The 13,986-nt window shown below is 31.3% G+C and overlaps 1 protein-coding gene across 1 annotated transcript; it reads left to right on the forward strand.

Moving 5' to 3' along the window:
- Window positions 1–431: 431 nt before the first annotated feature.
- On the forward strand, window positions 432–5,999 carry LOC114413360 (intracellular protein transport protein USO1-like). The gene is made up of 9 exons (XM_028377714.1): window positions 432–874; window positions 1,238–1,438; window positions 1,518–1,640; window positions 1,746–1,783; window positions 1,896–2,004; window positions 2,293–4,557; window positions 4,754–4,891; window positions 5,217–5,275; window positions 5,425–5,999. Exons 1-9 carry the CDS (start codon window positions 806–808, stop codon window positions 5,681–5,683), a joined length of 3,261 nt encoding a protein of 1,086 aa, XP_028233515.1. The 5' UTR covers window positions 432–805; the 3' UTR covers window positions 5,684–5,999.
- The last annotated feature ends 7,987 nt before the right edge of the window (window positions 6,000–13,986 follow it).

The raw sequence follows: 13,986 nt of genomic DNA on the forward strand, positions 1-13,986 counted from the left end.
CAGCAAAAGAGGCAAACTTGTACATGAAACCCAGTAAGAATTGAATTCTCTATTTCAAGCTATTGTTACTGTTCCAACAACTCACTTCATTATTTTTCCTTTGGTCTGGTTCGAAATTCCCTTTCATCCATCATATTCTCTTATGTTAACAATGTAAATTAATAAAAACACATCGCAGGAATACGGAAAATCATTTTTATATACTCGCGGGGCAGGTAATTTGATACAATAATTTACGTATAAGAAAAAGAGACAACGTACAGGGGCATCATTATTCATGAATAATGACACCTCTCCTAATACGAAAACCATAGTATTAAATATTTTTCTTCACCTCTAGTCCAGTAATAAACATGCATACACATTTATTTCTTTAAATGTAATTGATTAATAGAAATAATCAGAGAGAAGGTTCTAATTGAATTATTAAATTGTTAGACACATGTGTCACCTGGTTTCTTAAAAACTGTTGCAAAGACACAAGACAAGAACAGCACGTATGAGATGAGATCCACTGACTCTGTTTGTTTTCGAGTTTTCAGAAGTCGCCACTCTCACTTTCCTTCCTTAATAACTGGGTTTCGTTTCAACGTCACTTCACTTCTACACTGTGTTCAGAGCCACCGAGACTGACTTCAACAATCTTTTTCTGTGTTGACCACCGGAGCAGCGTTTTCCGGCGGGTTTTGGTGGCTCCGGTTGATGACGTGGTTTTTCCGTGACCAAAATCCATCTGGGTTTTGGGATCATTGACATGTGGAATTGAGTCGGTGACTCGGTGGAGTAGTGTGACTTGTGAGCGAAGATGTTCAGATGGAAGAGTGAGAGACACAGGGTCAAAGCTGTTTTCAAACTCCACTTCCATGTCACCCAGGTAGCTTAGCTTGGTTTCATTTCACAATGAAAGTAACCATTGATTAAATTTTGTACATTTATTGATTTAATTTAGTTTAAGGGGCTAATCTCCCTGACATGACGAATCTATGGTTCGAATTTCTGCCTGGAGAGGTGTTCATGTTTAGTATCTTATAGTGCCTCGAACAGAATTGTCTCTGAAGGAGGATGCAAGTGGGAAATAAAAAAGAAATATTTCAATTTAAGTTTAAAAAGGGTATAATTTTGTTGCCATTTGTTCTGTTTGATTTTGATGATGGGGGTGCAATGCAGCAACTGGGTTTTGATTTTGATTTGAGATGGTGAAAGGAGAGATTTTTACTTTGGTTTGTGTGATTTTCAGATGGTGCAATCTGCGGTGGATGGTTTGGTGCTGTCTATAGTTCCAGGGGACATTGGAAAGGTAACTACGAGGTTAGAGAAAGCAGCAGTTCGTGGTGGAGTTTGTAGATGGGAGAATCCTGTCTACGAAACAGTGAAGTTTGTTCGGGAGCCAAAGACTGGGAAATTCAATGAGAGATTATATCATTTTGTGGTTTCAACGGTATGGAGTTTGAAATTTTCTGTTTGTGGTTGGTTGTTTGGTTTGTTATGTGTCAGATTGTGATCTAGTTTCTGTGTAGGGGTTATCAAAAGCTAGCTCCTTTGGGGAAGTTTCTGTGGACTTTGCCGAGTATGCTGAGGCTACAAAGCCCTCCACTGTCTCTCTTCCCATCAAGAATTCTCATTGTGATGCCGTCTTGCATGTTAGTATTTGGTCTCTCTCTTTTCCTAATAAAATAAATTGAGTAGAATGCGAAATTTACTGCAATGCTGATTTCAGTGATTCTGATTTGTTGCTTAATGGACAGGTATCAATCCAGAGACTACAAGAAAATAATGATAAAAGGTACAAGGGAGATTACTACTATTGTTATTTTTACTTTGCAGGTTATAGAGTTTGCCTCTAGCTCAATTGTTTTTTGATGATGGGGTTTCTTCTTGTCAAATAACATTTGCAGAGAGGAAGAGGATTGTGAAGATGCCAAACTAAAAGCCAATGATAGAAGTTTGAGGACCTACTTAAGCAATGGAGAGATAGACGCAAACTCTAAAATTGATTCTTCTGAAGTAAGGTTTCACTCATTGGGGCTAGGAGCCTTGGAATCACTTTGGCTTGTTTATGTATCCTGGTCTACAAAATAAAAAATAACTTTTCTTTTCTGTCTGAACATTCTTTCTTTGAAGATTGATGGGGGGAGGGAGGGATTGGTATCTCTATATTTTACAATCATGTTTCATAATTGAAAATTTCCTCAATATATAAACTCAACAGTCATGTCCTTTCTAAGTGCAAAGGTTATCTGCTTTCTTTCCTTCTGTGGAAATTATTAAACTTTTTCTTTCTATGTTTCACAGGATGTGTCTGCCAAAGCAAACACCAATGGAGCTGCACTGAGTGCTGATTGTAGAACATCTAGTGGTTCTGACATTACATTGTCAAGTTCTGATGGCAGTTCCGGACTTGATACTCTGCGAGAAAATGGATTAAGAAATGGTGGCATCCACCACAACGACCATGGTTTTCTTTCAGAGGCCAGCCACCCTTCAGAGCCCCAAAAGCCTGCTGTAAATGCCTCTGCAGTAATGTATGATATTCATCAGAGATCACACTGGGACTGGTCAGCTCGCTCAGAACACAGTTTGAGTACCGACAGTTCAACTAATGGTTCTCAGGATGTGTTTCCTAGGGAAAGATCCCATCAAACATCTGATATGGAAGTTGAAAGACTCAAGGCTGAACTTGCTGCATTGGCCAGGCAGGCAGATGTGTCAGACTTGGAACTACAGACTCTTAGGAAGCAAATTGTAAAGGAAAGCAAAAGAGGACAGGAGCTCTCAAAGGAAATCATTAGCTTGAAAGAGGAAAGAGATGCACTCAAGCTTGAATGTGACAATCTCAGATCTTTTCGCAAACGAATGGAGGAGGCCAAAGTGAGTAACAGACCTCAATTGGATAGTGGGGATCTTTGTACTCTTGTTGAAGAAATTAGACAAGAATTGAAGTACGAGAAGGAGCTGAATGCGAATCTCCAATTACAGTTAAAGAAGACACAAGATGCAAATTCTGAACTAGTTCTTGCAGTGCAAGACCTGGATGAAATGCTGGAGCAGAAAAATAGTGAAATATATAGTCTTTCCAATAAACATGAAGAGGGTAAAAACTCCCATGAGTTAGCGGGAAAGCTCTCTAATTGTGAAACAGATGACGAAGAACAGAAAGAGTTGGAAGAGCTAGTTAAGGAGCACAGCAATGCCAAGGAGTCTCACTTACTTGAGCAAAAGATTATAGATCTCTATGGTGAAATAGAGATGTATAGGAGAGACAAAGATGAGTTAGAGATGCAGATGGAACAGCTTGCACTAGACTATGAGATATTGAAACAGGAAAACCACGATATTGCATATAAGCTGGAACAAAGTGAACTGCAAGAACAATTAAAAATGCAGTATGAATGTTCATCTCCTCCTCCTGCTGTTGATGACGTTGAGGCCCATATTCAGAATCTGGAAAATCAACTCAAGCAACAGTCTGAAGAATTCTCAAATTCTCTGGCTACTATCAAGAAACTTGAAACCCAAATAAGCAGATTAGAGGAGGAACTGGAGAAACAAGCCGCAGGATTTGAAGCTGATCTAGATGCCGTGACACGCGACAAAGTTGAGCAGGAGCAAAGAGCCATCCGTGCGGAAGAAGCTTTGCGAAACACCAGACATAAAAATGCTAACACTGCTGAGAGGCTTCAAGAAGAATTTAGAAGGCTCTCAACGCAAATGGCTTCTACATTTGATGCAAATGAGAAGGCTGCCATGAGGGCATTGACCGAAGCAAGTGAACTTCGTGCGCAGAAAAGACTAGTGGAAGCAATGCTGCACAAAGTTAATGAAGAGCTTCAGTCAGCCAAAGCTGAGTATGAGGTAAAACTGATTGAACTATCCAACAAAATAGACATGATGACAGCTCAGAAACAACAGATGTTTTTGGAAATTGAGGACAAGTCCAAGCAGCTTGAAAATCAGAAGACGCGTGAGGAACAAGTTAGTAGGGATTTCTCTGAAGAGATCCAAATGCTAAAAGCAGAAAATGAAAGGCTTAAAGTGGAGATATCATGCCTCTCTGAGCAAGTAGAACAAAAAGAAATGTTAAGAAATGACTTGGAGCTTATGAATAAATCACTTGAGGAATCTGAGGCTCAGTTACAGAATAGAACAGTGGAAAGCAATGAGCTGGTGAGTGAAATTGCTTTATTGAAGAAGGAAGCAGAAAGGTCACTTGATGAGCTAAATAGGATGCAGAATCTCAAGGATGAAAAAGAGATGGCGGGTAGAGTGTTGCAGTCAGAGTTAGAAGCACTTAGAGCTCAATATAATGACTTGAAAAGTTATCTTCTTGGGGATGAGGCTGAGAAAGAAAATCTGAGAAAGCAAGTTTTCCAGCTAAAGGGTGAACTAAAGAAAAAAGACGACGCATTAATCAACATTGAGAAGAAGTTCAAGGATAGCAATGGACGCACACAGCTTTCTGAGGGAACTAAAACAAATTCAAAGAACAAAAAGGGTGCATCAATTCCTCAGAGCTCAAAAGAAATGGCAAATCTGAGGGAGAAAATAAAAACACTTGAGGTAACTTCATGAATCCCAGTGGTTTCAAGAGATAGATAGGTCCTTTGACAAAACTGCTTGATTCCCAAATGCTAATTCTTCTATTGATATTTTCTTCTACTACACAAATTTTCATTCCTCTGCGTTTTCTACGTATAGTTTGTTTAGCTATGGCAGTTGGGGGGAGCATATAAACTAAAAGAGTTGTTTGTGGCAGGGCATGATAAAGTCAAAGGAAACAGCTTTGGAAATGTCAACTTCTTCATTTTTGGAGAAGGAAAGGGAGCTCCAATCCAAAATTGAGGAACTGGAGGACAAAGTGGAGGAATTCAACCACAGCATTGCTTTGCAAAAGGTATACAGTATACTGATTATTATAACACATAGCTCAAGCAATTTGCCAACTTAAAAATAAAAATTGAGCGTCTTAGTGTCAATTGGCATATCCATTAAAATGTACCGATGAATGATGGAAATAAGAAATTTTCAAATATATATATATGATTAATCTTAGCCAAAGTTTCACATCAATTTTGGTTCCATAAAGTTTAAATCACAATTTACGAAGCAAGTCTTGCTTGCCTTTGTTGTCTGGTTTAAGTTATTATTATTGTATTGTCAGTATGAAGTTATTGAAACATATATCAGCAATAAATATAATTGGCTTGCACTTCAAACAGGTTGTTGAGGACAAGAATACTACTACTTCAAATGGTGTTGCAGTGTCATTATTCAAGAGGTGTGTTCTTTATCTTTTTCCTATAACTTGGAAGTACACATAGTTTAGTACTAGTTCTGACTACTTAGTTTGTCCGTGTTACTCTTGTAAACTTGTGAATTGAAGCTATTGGAATTCATTCGTTATTGATTACTTTCTGTCCGTGGCAGTGATGTACATTTGTCGGAGAAAGAAGCAGAAATATCCACAATAGATAGTAATGAGGGTGGCTACCTTTGTGAAACTTTAGCTGAATTATCGTTGTTGAAGGAAAGAAACAACTCAATGGAAACGGAGCTGAAAGAGTTGCAACAAAGATACTCAGAAATGAGTCTAAGATTTGCGGAGGTAGAAGGTGAAAGACAAAAGCTTGTCATGACTGTACGAAACCTCAAGAATGCCCGGAAGGCCCAAATGACTAGTTCATGATATCTGCTGTGGAAATAGTATAAGATGAATGAATTAATGTGTACAATGGCAGGATATGTATGCATTTTCTTCTCCTTTTCTTAGGTTTTTTCTCCCTCCCTTCCGAATCGTAAATGTGTGCCATAATAAGGGTACCGTTTTACAGAGTTGTCCTAGCAGTTTGTGATGTTTTAAGTTCTATAGTTACCAATAGTGCTCATCAGTTCTTTGATTGTATCTTTTCTTTTCTCTTTCTTATGCGTTTATATACATATTCTTTTATTGTATCCTTTAACTGATATATGATATAATACAAATGAGCATTTCTTTTATTGAATATAATGTGTACATCCCTTTTGTTTTGCATTTATATTTAGATTCTCATATTGCATTCAGGTGTTATGAACTTGTGATAAAAATGAGCATTTTCCCAAGTAATTGTTACTCACACTAAAAGTGGACTGTGATTTCAGGTTATTTTTATTTAATGTCAGTAATTCAAATTTGGGAGTTATTACATTGAAGAAATTTTGTTGAATCATTACTAATAATCTGAAAATTCACCAAAAAAAAAAACTCATAATCTGAAAATTAATCTCAGTTATGCTATGAGAATATCCAGTCAATGATTAAAAGAATAAAAGTGAGCATACCTTTCATTTAAAAGGAAGTGTTTGAGTGAAAGAACTAAAGAAATATGTTAAGGGGAGAAACTATATATTTTTTAGTCGAATAAGGTATCACTATCATGTATAATGCGATCCTATAAAAAAAATAAAATAATAATCATGTATAATGCGACCAAATTATAGAAAAGGACGACTATAATATTCCTCCAAGAATTAAAAAGGACGACTAAGGTTGTTTTTCATAGAAGCTAGTGGAAACGGATAAGGTAGTAGCTTATAATTGATAGCAGATGGACTAAGTCATAGCAAATGGGCTTATATCTAATAAGAGATAAGCCAATAATTAATAGTAAATAAGTTAGGTGATTGAATTTGAAATATTTAGTAAACTAGAGTCATGAAATAGAAAAATTCAACATGCAAAATGAAAAAAAAAAATAGTGCTATTTAGTACGAAAAAAGCACTGCACGAAGTGAACGAACCTATGTACGTGGCTTAATATCATTTGTTTAAAATAAATAATAATTAGAAATTAACAAAAGATAAAATTTGTTTTGAACTGAAATCAAGGAGTCATGCCAGTTCGTGCGTATTTGACGAAAATAATTTCTGACAAAATAATCCCAAACATGAAAGTAGTATAATAATTAAGAGTTTAATTTTCATGAATTAATCTAAAGATTTTGACACTATCAATTGATTAAAAAATATTTTTTATATATTTTTTAAGTAATTAATATAAAAAGTTGACAAATTCATCATATAAATTTGTATCAATACATTCTAGTTAATTTCAATAATTAGAATGAAAATTTAAGATCCTTCTAGTTAGATTGATTTTGTAATTCCACAGTAATAAACAAAATAAGCTTATTACCTAGCATTCCATAATAAATCAGAATATTATTATTATTGTAAATTACTTTCATCTCTCCTCCAGATTTGAACTTTTTTCAAATTAGAAAGTATAGAGTCTTGTTTCCAATTGTCATCTTTCTATCTAAAGAGGGATGACAAGGGTAAAACTCATATTTCTAAGGATGTATGGACTATGGAATTCTTTTTCTCTATCCTCATCTCTTATTGTGTTTTTCCTTTCTTAGTATTTAGTTAAATCCCTTTTGTAAGGGTTAGCTGAATTTCGGATCCGGATCCTCTCAATTCGCAAATAATGGGAGAAAATTAAGTTTAATTAATGTGAATCGTAGGATTAAAATAAAGGGTTGCGATTTACTCACCGTTTTACTAAACACATCAAATCGTTAATTTTAATTTTGTTTCTCAAACCAATGCCGATGAACTCCACTGACCCTTTACTTCCGGCGACTGCGAACGCAGATTTGTAATCAACTTTCAGAAACGAGCTAGAGAAGAGTTTCTTTTTTATTTTTTTGTTGCTGGAGTGTGAACCGTGGAGAGAGAAGCAAAAATAACCTAGGACACGTGGTAAGATCTGGGTCACTAATACAATCAAATGGTTGAAATTTGTTTAATTGGACCTCCAATTTCAAATGTGTTCTTTGAATCTCTGGAATGAGTTATTAATACAATTTTTGTTTTTATACCTTTCTATTTGTTTTTAATGTTTTTAGTTCATAATAACATATTATATATATTGTATACAAAATATTTTTTCTGCTCATAAACAACACAAATACCAAATATTCCATGTTAATAAGAATTTTATATTTTTGGTGGAAATTAAACTTTTGCTACTTCTAATATTTTGGATAAGTTAAAATTTGAGAATTAAAAGAGTTTCAGATAAGTCCAAAATATAAAATTAAAGCATTAATACCAAAAATATGAAATACTTTTTTGTCTGAATTTTCTTAGATTCTCTTCAATCATGGACCCATGGTCGATGCCCCCTTTGCCAACCCTCAGGGTTGGCCCCTGGCTAGACATAGTCATTAGATACTCATTATCGATAGGAATTTTTATTCTTAAGGATTAGTCCTTATGATTTTATTATCAGACAATTAGAATTAAAGATTGAATTGCCCAAGACATTAGGCTTTAAATATATCATCAAATGCAATAGTCAATTAAAAATCAAATAATATTCATATTCATATTAAAAATTTTGAGTTTAGGACCTAATCTAATTTTATAAAACTAATTTGTAAAGTGATGATTATTTTTTACTCATATACCCTATCTTATCACTATGTCTAACCAACGTAGAATTTGAATTTTTTTTTCAATATTCTTCATGATTTCTATTAGAATTGTTTTTTTTAATTGTGAATCAATTTTTAATACCAAAAATGATATTATGTATACTTATCCTTATCATCACATCAAAATACAAGTTATAAAAATGTGTATACAAATGATGTAACTCTTGAAAATTAGTAACGCATTGCTATTTTTTTAAAATAAAAAAAAAAGTGCATATGGCTATGTACATTGTGGTATATCTCTATATGCAGTGTACACTCACGTTGGACACTAGCTTTACATTGGTAGCAAACGTAGAGCGTGAATCCGCATATCCATGTTACCAATGTGTATGTAGTGCAGCACGAAATTAAAGACACACATCTCAAACCAAAAATAGATTAAAGGAATTTTTTATGGTCATCTGTTCTATCCTATTGTGGCCTCCTTTCTCATTTATATCGGATGTTGAATTAGTGAATCTTTTTTAATGAGATATCCCTATACTTTTTGGACTTAATTAAGACTCAATGACGAAACTTCACATGTGTTACGCCTAAAAAATCTTCACTCGATCTTCGTAGACGCACCATATGGGCATCCCTAAAAACTTGTCGTTTTTCTTCTCACTTTACAATGAACATCTTCTCTCTGGGTACTTTTGAGGCTTTAGGTAATCAATTACTTAAGGCTTCCAAATATTTTTATATGATTTTAAATGTCATCTTTCACGTCCCCTTATGCCTAATCTCATTCTATTCTACTCCTCGTCCACATTTAGACTTCTCAATTCTCGTTTTAATTAACTCCACGTACAGTGGTTAGTTCCGCACATTACACATGTTAGTATTATTTATTTCATTAGATTATTAAATATGTCGTACATATTGGCAGAGATATTTATTTGATCAAATTATGTATAAAAAAATGGAGGTAATACAGCGCCCTCCTAATTAAATACAAATACCAGTATACTACATTCATATCATCATATGCTATTTAATTATTTTATTTATATATACAAAAACTTGAAACAGGCATGCTGCGTTATATGTTTCCCATATTCCCATAATCTAGTCTAATTGCCAGCGGACATTTTGGCTTATTGTTATTGTTGTTTTTCTATTTTACTTTGTCATTTACTGGATGAGGAAAGAAAAGAAAAAGGGGATCTTGAAACTTTAAAGTCTAATAGTCTCTTGAGTGATGAAGACGTGAAGTTAATAATGATAATTAAAAGTGTGACTGTAAATATCAAATTGAATATAGCCACATTATTTGTAAAAGTTATAAGGTTATATAGCTTTTGATGGTAAAGGGAGAAGGAAGAGAGTGAAAGGGTATGAGTTTAAATTTTTTACTAATAAAAAATTAATCATTAATAATTAATATTTATCAATAAAAATATATTATAGTAATAATTTTATACCTTAAAAATTTAGAAAATAAGATAAAATTGATAAATTATAAATTAAGGTCTCAAATATAATACTTTCCCAATATCGTAAAACCTTTCTTTCTTGTTAATTCTCTCTTTTTCCATATAAACATCATTATTATGTTTTTCAAACTACAAAATATCCCATTCCTCCAAAATCATCAGTAAAGTTGTGTCATACTAATTAATCTTGACTTGAAGCCTTGAAATAAAAATATAACCCCATCTTATAAGTTCTTTCCTAATAAGCTTGAATTATTACCATTAAAGAACTCTTTCACGTTCTTAATTAATGCATACGTATCACTTGCTTGAAACATTTATTGTGAGTGAACTATTAATTATTAAATACTTTTGCTAATCTGCTAACAAAATTAATTTAGTGATAGTCGCTGATCTACTTGCTTCCCACCGAAACTGGAAGAAACATTATCTGGACACACACATGTTTATGCTTATATATGCATCAACAATACGTCAAATAGAAAGGGGAAATTATTACAACTGCTGTGTTGATGTAATTCTTTGAGGCACTTTGTGTCACACGCTGCATCATTGCAGTTGCCGTGTTCTGCGGAAAACAGGTGACAAAATAACGAAAAAAGAGCTCATGAATGAGGGTATCTTATATAGCATTAACCATGATTTTATTTTAATGTGTGCATTTGTAAGAATGACTTTGAATTTATGTTTTTTAAATTTGCTTAATTATTTTTTCCAAATTTTTATATAACAAAAAAAAAAAGATGAAGAGAAAAGATCGAGAATCCCATTTTAATAACAAAGAGTTGAATGAGGATACATATAACATATAAGTCTTTTATTTGCATAAAAATTATCACGTGTAGTGTATGATGAGATAATGTAATAAAGAAATGATCGACCCAAATAATGCATAAACATGGGGGTGAAGAGACTGAAACTCAACAAGATTGTTATGCAAAACATACAAAGGATGACTGTGGAATGGGGAGTGATATTTTTGAAGCAGCTGGGACCAGACTTATGTCTTGCTGCCCTGGTCTCTCTCCTTCATATACAGCTTAATTTTCAGAAAATGCACACTTCGATCAAGAAGGAAAAATGCAGCTGTTGTGGACTGAAAACGATTATTCACTTGCCTAGTGGTTAGGGTTCAAAAAGATGTTAAATTCAACTATCTTGTTTTTATCGTACCAATAAATCAGGACACTTACAACGTGAAACCCCTTATATGTTGTTCAAAAACTTGGGCAGCCATCCAGCTCTAACTGAATCTCCATTTGGTCGTTTTGTAGGAGTCTTTTTTATTCTTGTTGAATCACATATATATCTTATCTTAATTCCATATATTTTGAATATTTATTTTATTTTTTTATTTCTTTTAAATATGTTTATTTTTAATCGTTAAATGTTAGTTGTTAGTTTTGTAAAAATATCAATAGAAGAAATTCGAATCTATGGGATCTTTCATTCCTTTTCTCTTTTACCATCAAGTCGATCAAATTTATAATTCCTTATATTTTTTATTTTAGTTTTAACTTTTATTTGATTAAATTTTAAATCTTAATAAGTTGTATGATCAAATCAGATATTTTTTTATTTACTTAAATTAAATTTTAAGATTATATATATATTGTAGTCCCAATCAATTATAATTTACTCCTATATTTTGTAAGAGAGTAAAAGAATTATGTAATAGGGTGTAAAAAAATTTATCCAATCATTTAATTATAATTTATCATGTATGATAAATTTATTAATTTTTAAAATAATTATCTTAAAATAATTTAAAATGATGATTTGTGATTAAATAAAGAATAGTGTAAGTATAAAACTATTTTCACTTTGAATGCAATGCATATATATTAAACTTTTTGTAAGAATACACAAACTTTGTGACCTGCTCTCTTAATTATTGAATTAATATTCTTTCATTTTTCTCTTTTAGATGTGTATATTCATATACTACTCTCACAGCTAGACAAAAAAAATTCTTTCTCAACCATATCAAATTATTTTCCTTTTATCTTTATCCGTAATCCGTAATTAAACATGATTTACTTAACTATTGATCTTTTTCAATTTTATTACTATTTTGATCCTTATTTTTAAATTGAATTTTAATAAATAAATAAATAAATAATGTTATAATACAATATAAATTAATCTTCATAAATTCAAAATATAGTTTATCAGTTCAAAATTTTTATTATGAAATATAGTTTATCGATCTGTTCAAAATTTATCTGCAGTATAATTTTTATATATTTAAAATATTCATTTATTATAAATTTTAGTTATGTAAAAAAATTATCATGTAATTACACATGTCAAATATTTATTAGTTAATATACAATGTCATTCAATATTTTAAATATTATTTTAAAAATAATCATTATAAAAATTAAGAATTTTATTATATAAACAATTTATATTGGATGAATAATACATTTTATTTAAATTCTAAAACATATATTTATTTTGAGTATACTGAGCTAAAATTTGTATTTTAGGCTACAATTCGTGAATAGTACCATTTACATCATAAATTAGATTTTAAAACGTGTGATGTTTGGGTTCGGTTAAATAATATATTTTTATATTTATATTTAGTATTTATATAAAAATATGTACATTGATTTTAAAAATATTTAGTAGCATATCGAATATAAAAATATTAAATCGACAAAAATAATTAACTATATTTTAATCGAGGAGATGTTGTCTTAAAAAAGTATTAAGCCTAATGAAATTCACTTGATTTGTTATTTTTATAATTAATAACAGTGATGTAATCTTATAAAAGAATATAGTGATGTAATATTTAATATGAAATATATAAATTAAAAAATAAAATAAATATACTTATAGTTTTTTAAATTGTAGTATTCATTTTGTTACCATGAATATAATGTTTATATGTACTTGAATTTTGTGTAAATTTTTTATTCCAGAAATAAAATTTTATTTATAAATGATATTTTAATAATTATAAAGATATTGACTTTAATTATGTGATATTGTTAAAGTTTTTAATTGATTAACCTCATCATGACTTAAATTAAATACTCTTTGTCAGTACAATGCGTTTTTTTATTATTAATAATATTATTATTATTTGATTTTAATTTCATTACTTGTTATATTTTAAAGTTATTATTCTATAGTTGCTTAAAAAAAGATGTTTACTTATAAAAGATTATTATGTGATCAAAATTTTATATCTTATAATTTAGTTATTATACATCTTATTTATCTATACGAAATATTATTGATACATGTTACTATTTTTTAATATTGTTTAATGTTAATTTTCATATGTTAATATTTTTTCATTTAATTCAAAAGCACGACATTGTTAACTATAATAATGATTATACTATTAATGTCTACTTTACAACTATTTTATATTTATTATACGTAATGAATATTTAATACGTCATATTATGAGTAATTTAATTTTTTATTAAATAGAGTTATTACAAAAAATAAAAAGAGATCTAATAATTATTATAAAATTGATTATTCAATTAATATGACTCGTATTTCTTTAAGTGAACTTTACTTTTATTCATATTAATTTTAAAATGATGGAAACAAGTTCAGTGTAAAATTCCTTGGCCTTGACGGGAAAGGGATTAAGTGTCATTTTTTGCCCTCAGTTCCCCAAATTCACCCCTATCTTCAACAGGGGCTGCGAGGACAAAACGCATCCCCACCATGCTTGTCTTGTCGACATACATGGGGACCTTGGTTGGGGTGGTGACCTACTTCTATTTTGGTGTGGGCTTCATGGAAGATGTAGAAATTTGTGGTTGGCATATTTATGGAGATGTGTGTGGTGTGTGTCTCTAGCTTATCGACTTTATTATTCTTGGTTGCTATAGTCTTCTTTATATAATGAAAACTAAATTATTAATAAAGATATTATAGATCAATATTTATATATAATAGTAATATGATGCACTGATAACACACACACACATTTCTAGTTGTTTAATTTTCATTAAATAAAAATTATACCAATAAATGTAAGACCGGCTACTAACTTTTAAATTTTCGCTAATAATGATTAAAAAAACAAAGCTTAACATTTGCAGCGAACTTCTGG

This window comes from Glycine soja, chromosome 5 (genome assembly GCF_004193775.1).
Source record: "Glycine soja cultivar W05 chromosome 5, ASM419377v2, whole genome shotgun sequence".
NCBI lineage: Eukaryota > Viridiplantae > Streptophyta > Magnoliopsida > Fabales > Fabaceae > Glycine > Glycine soja.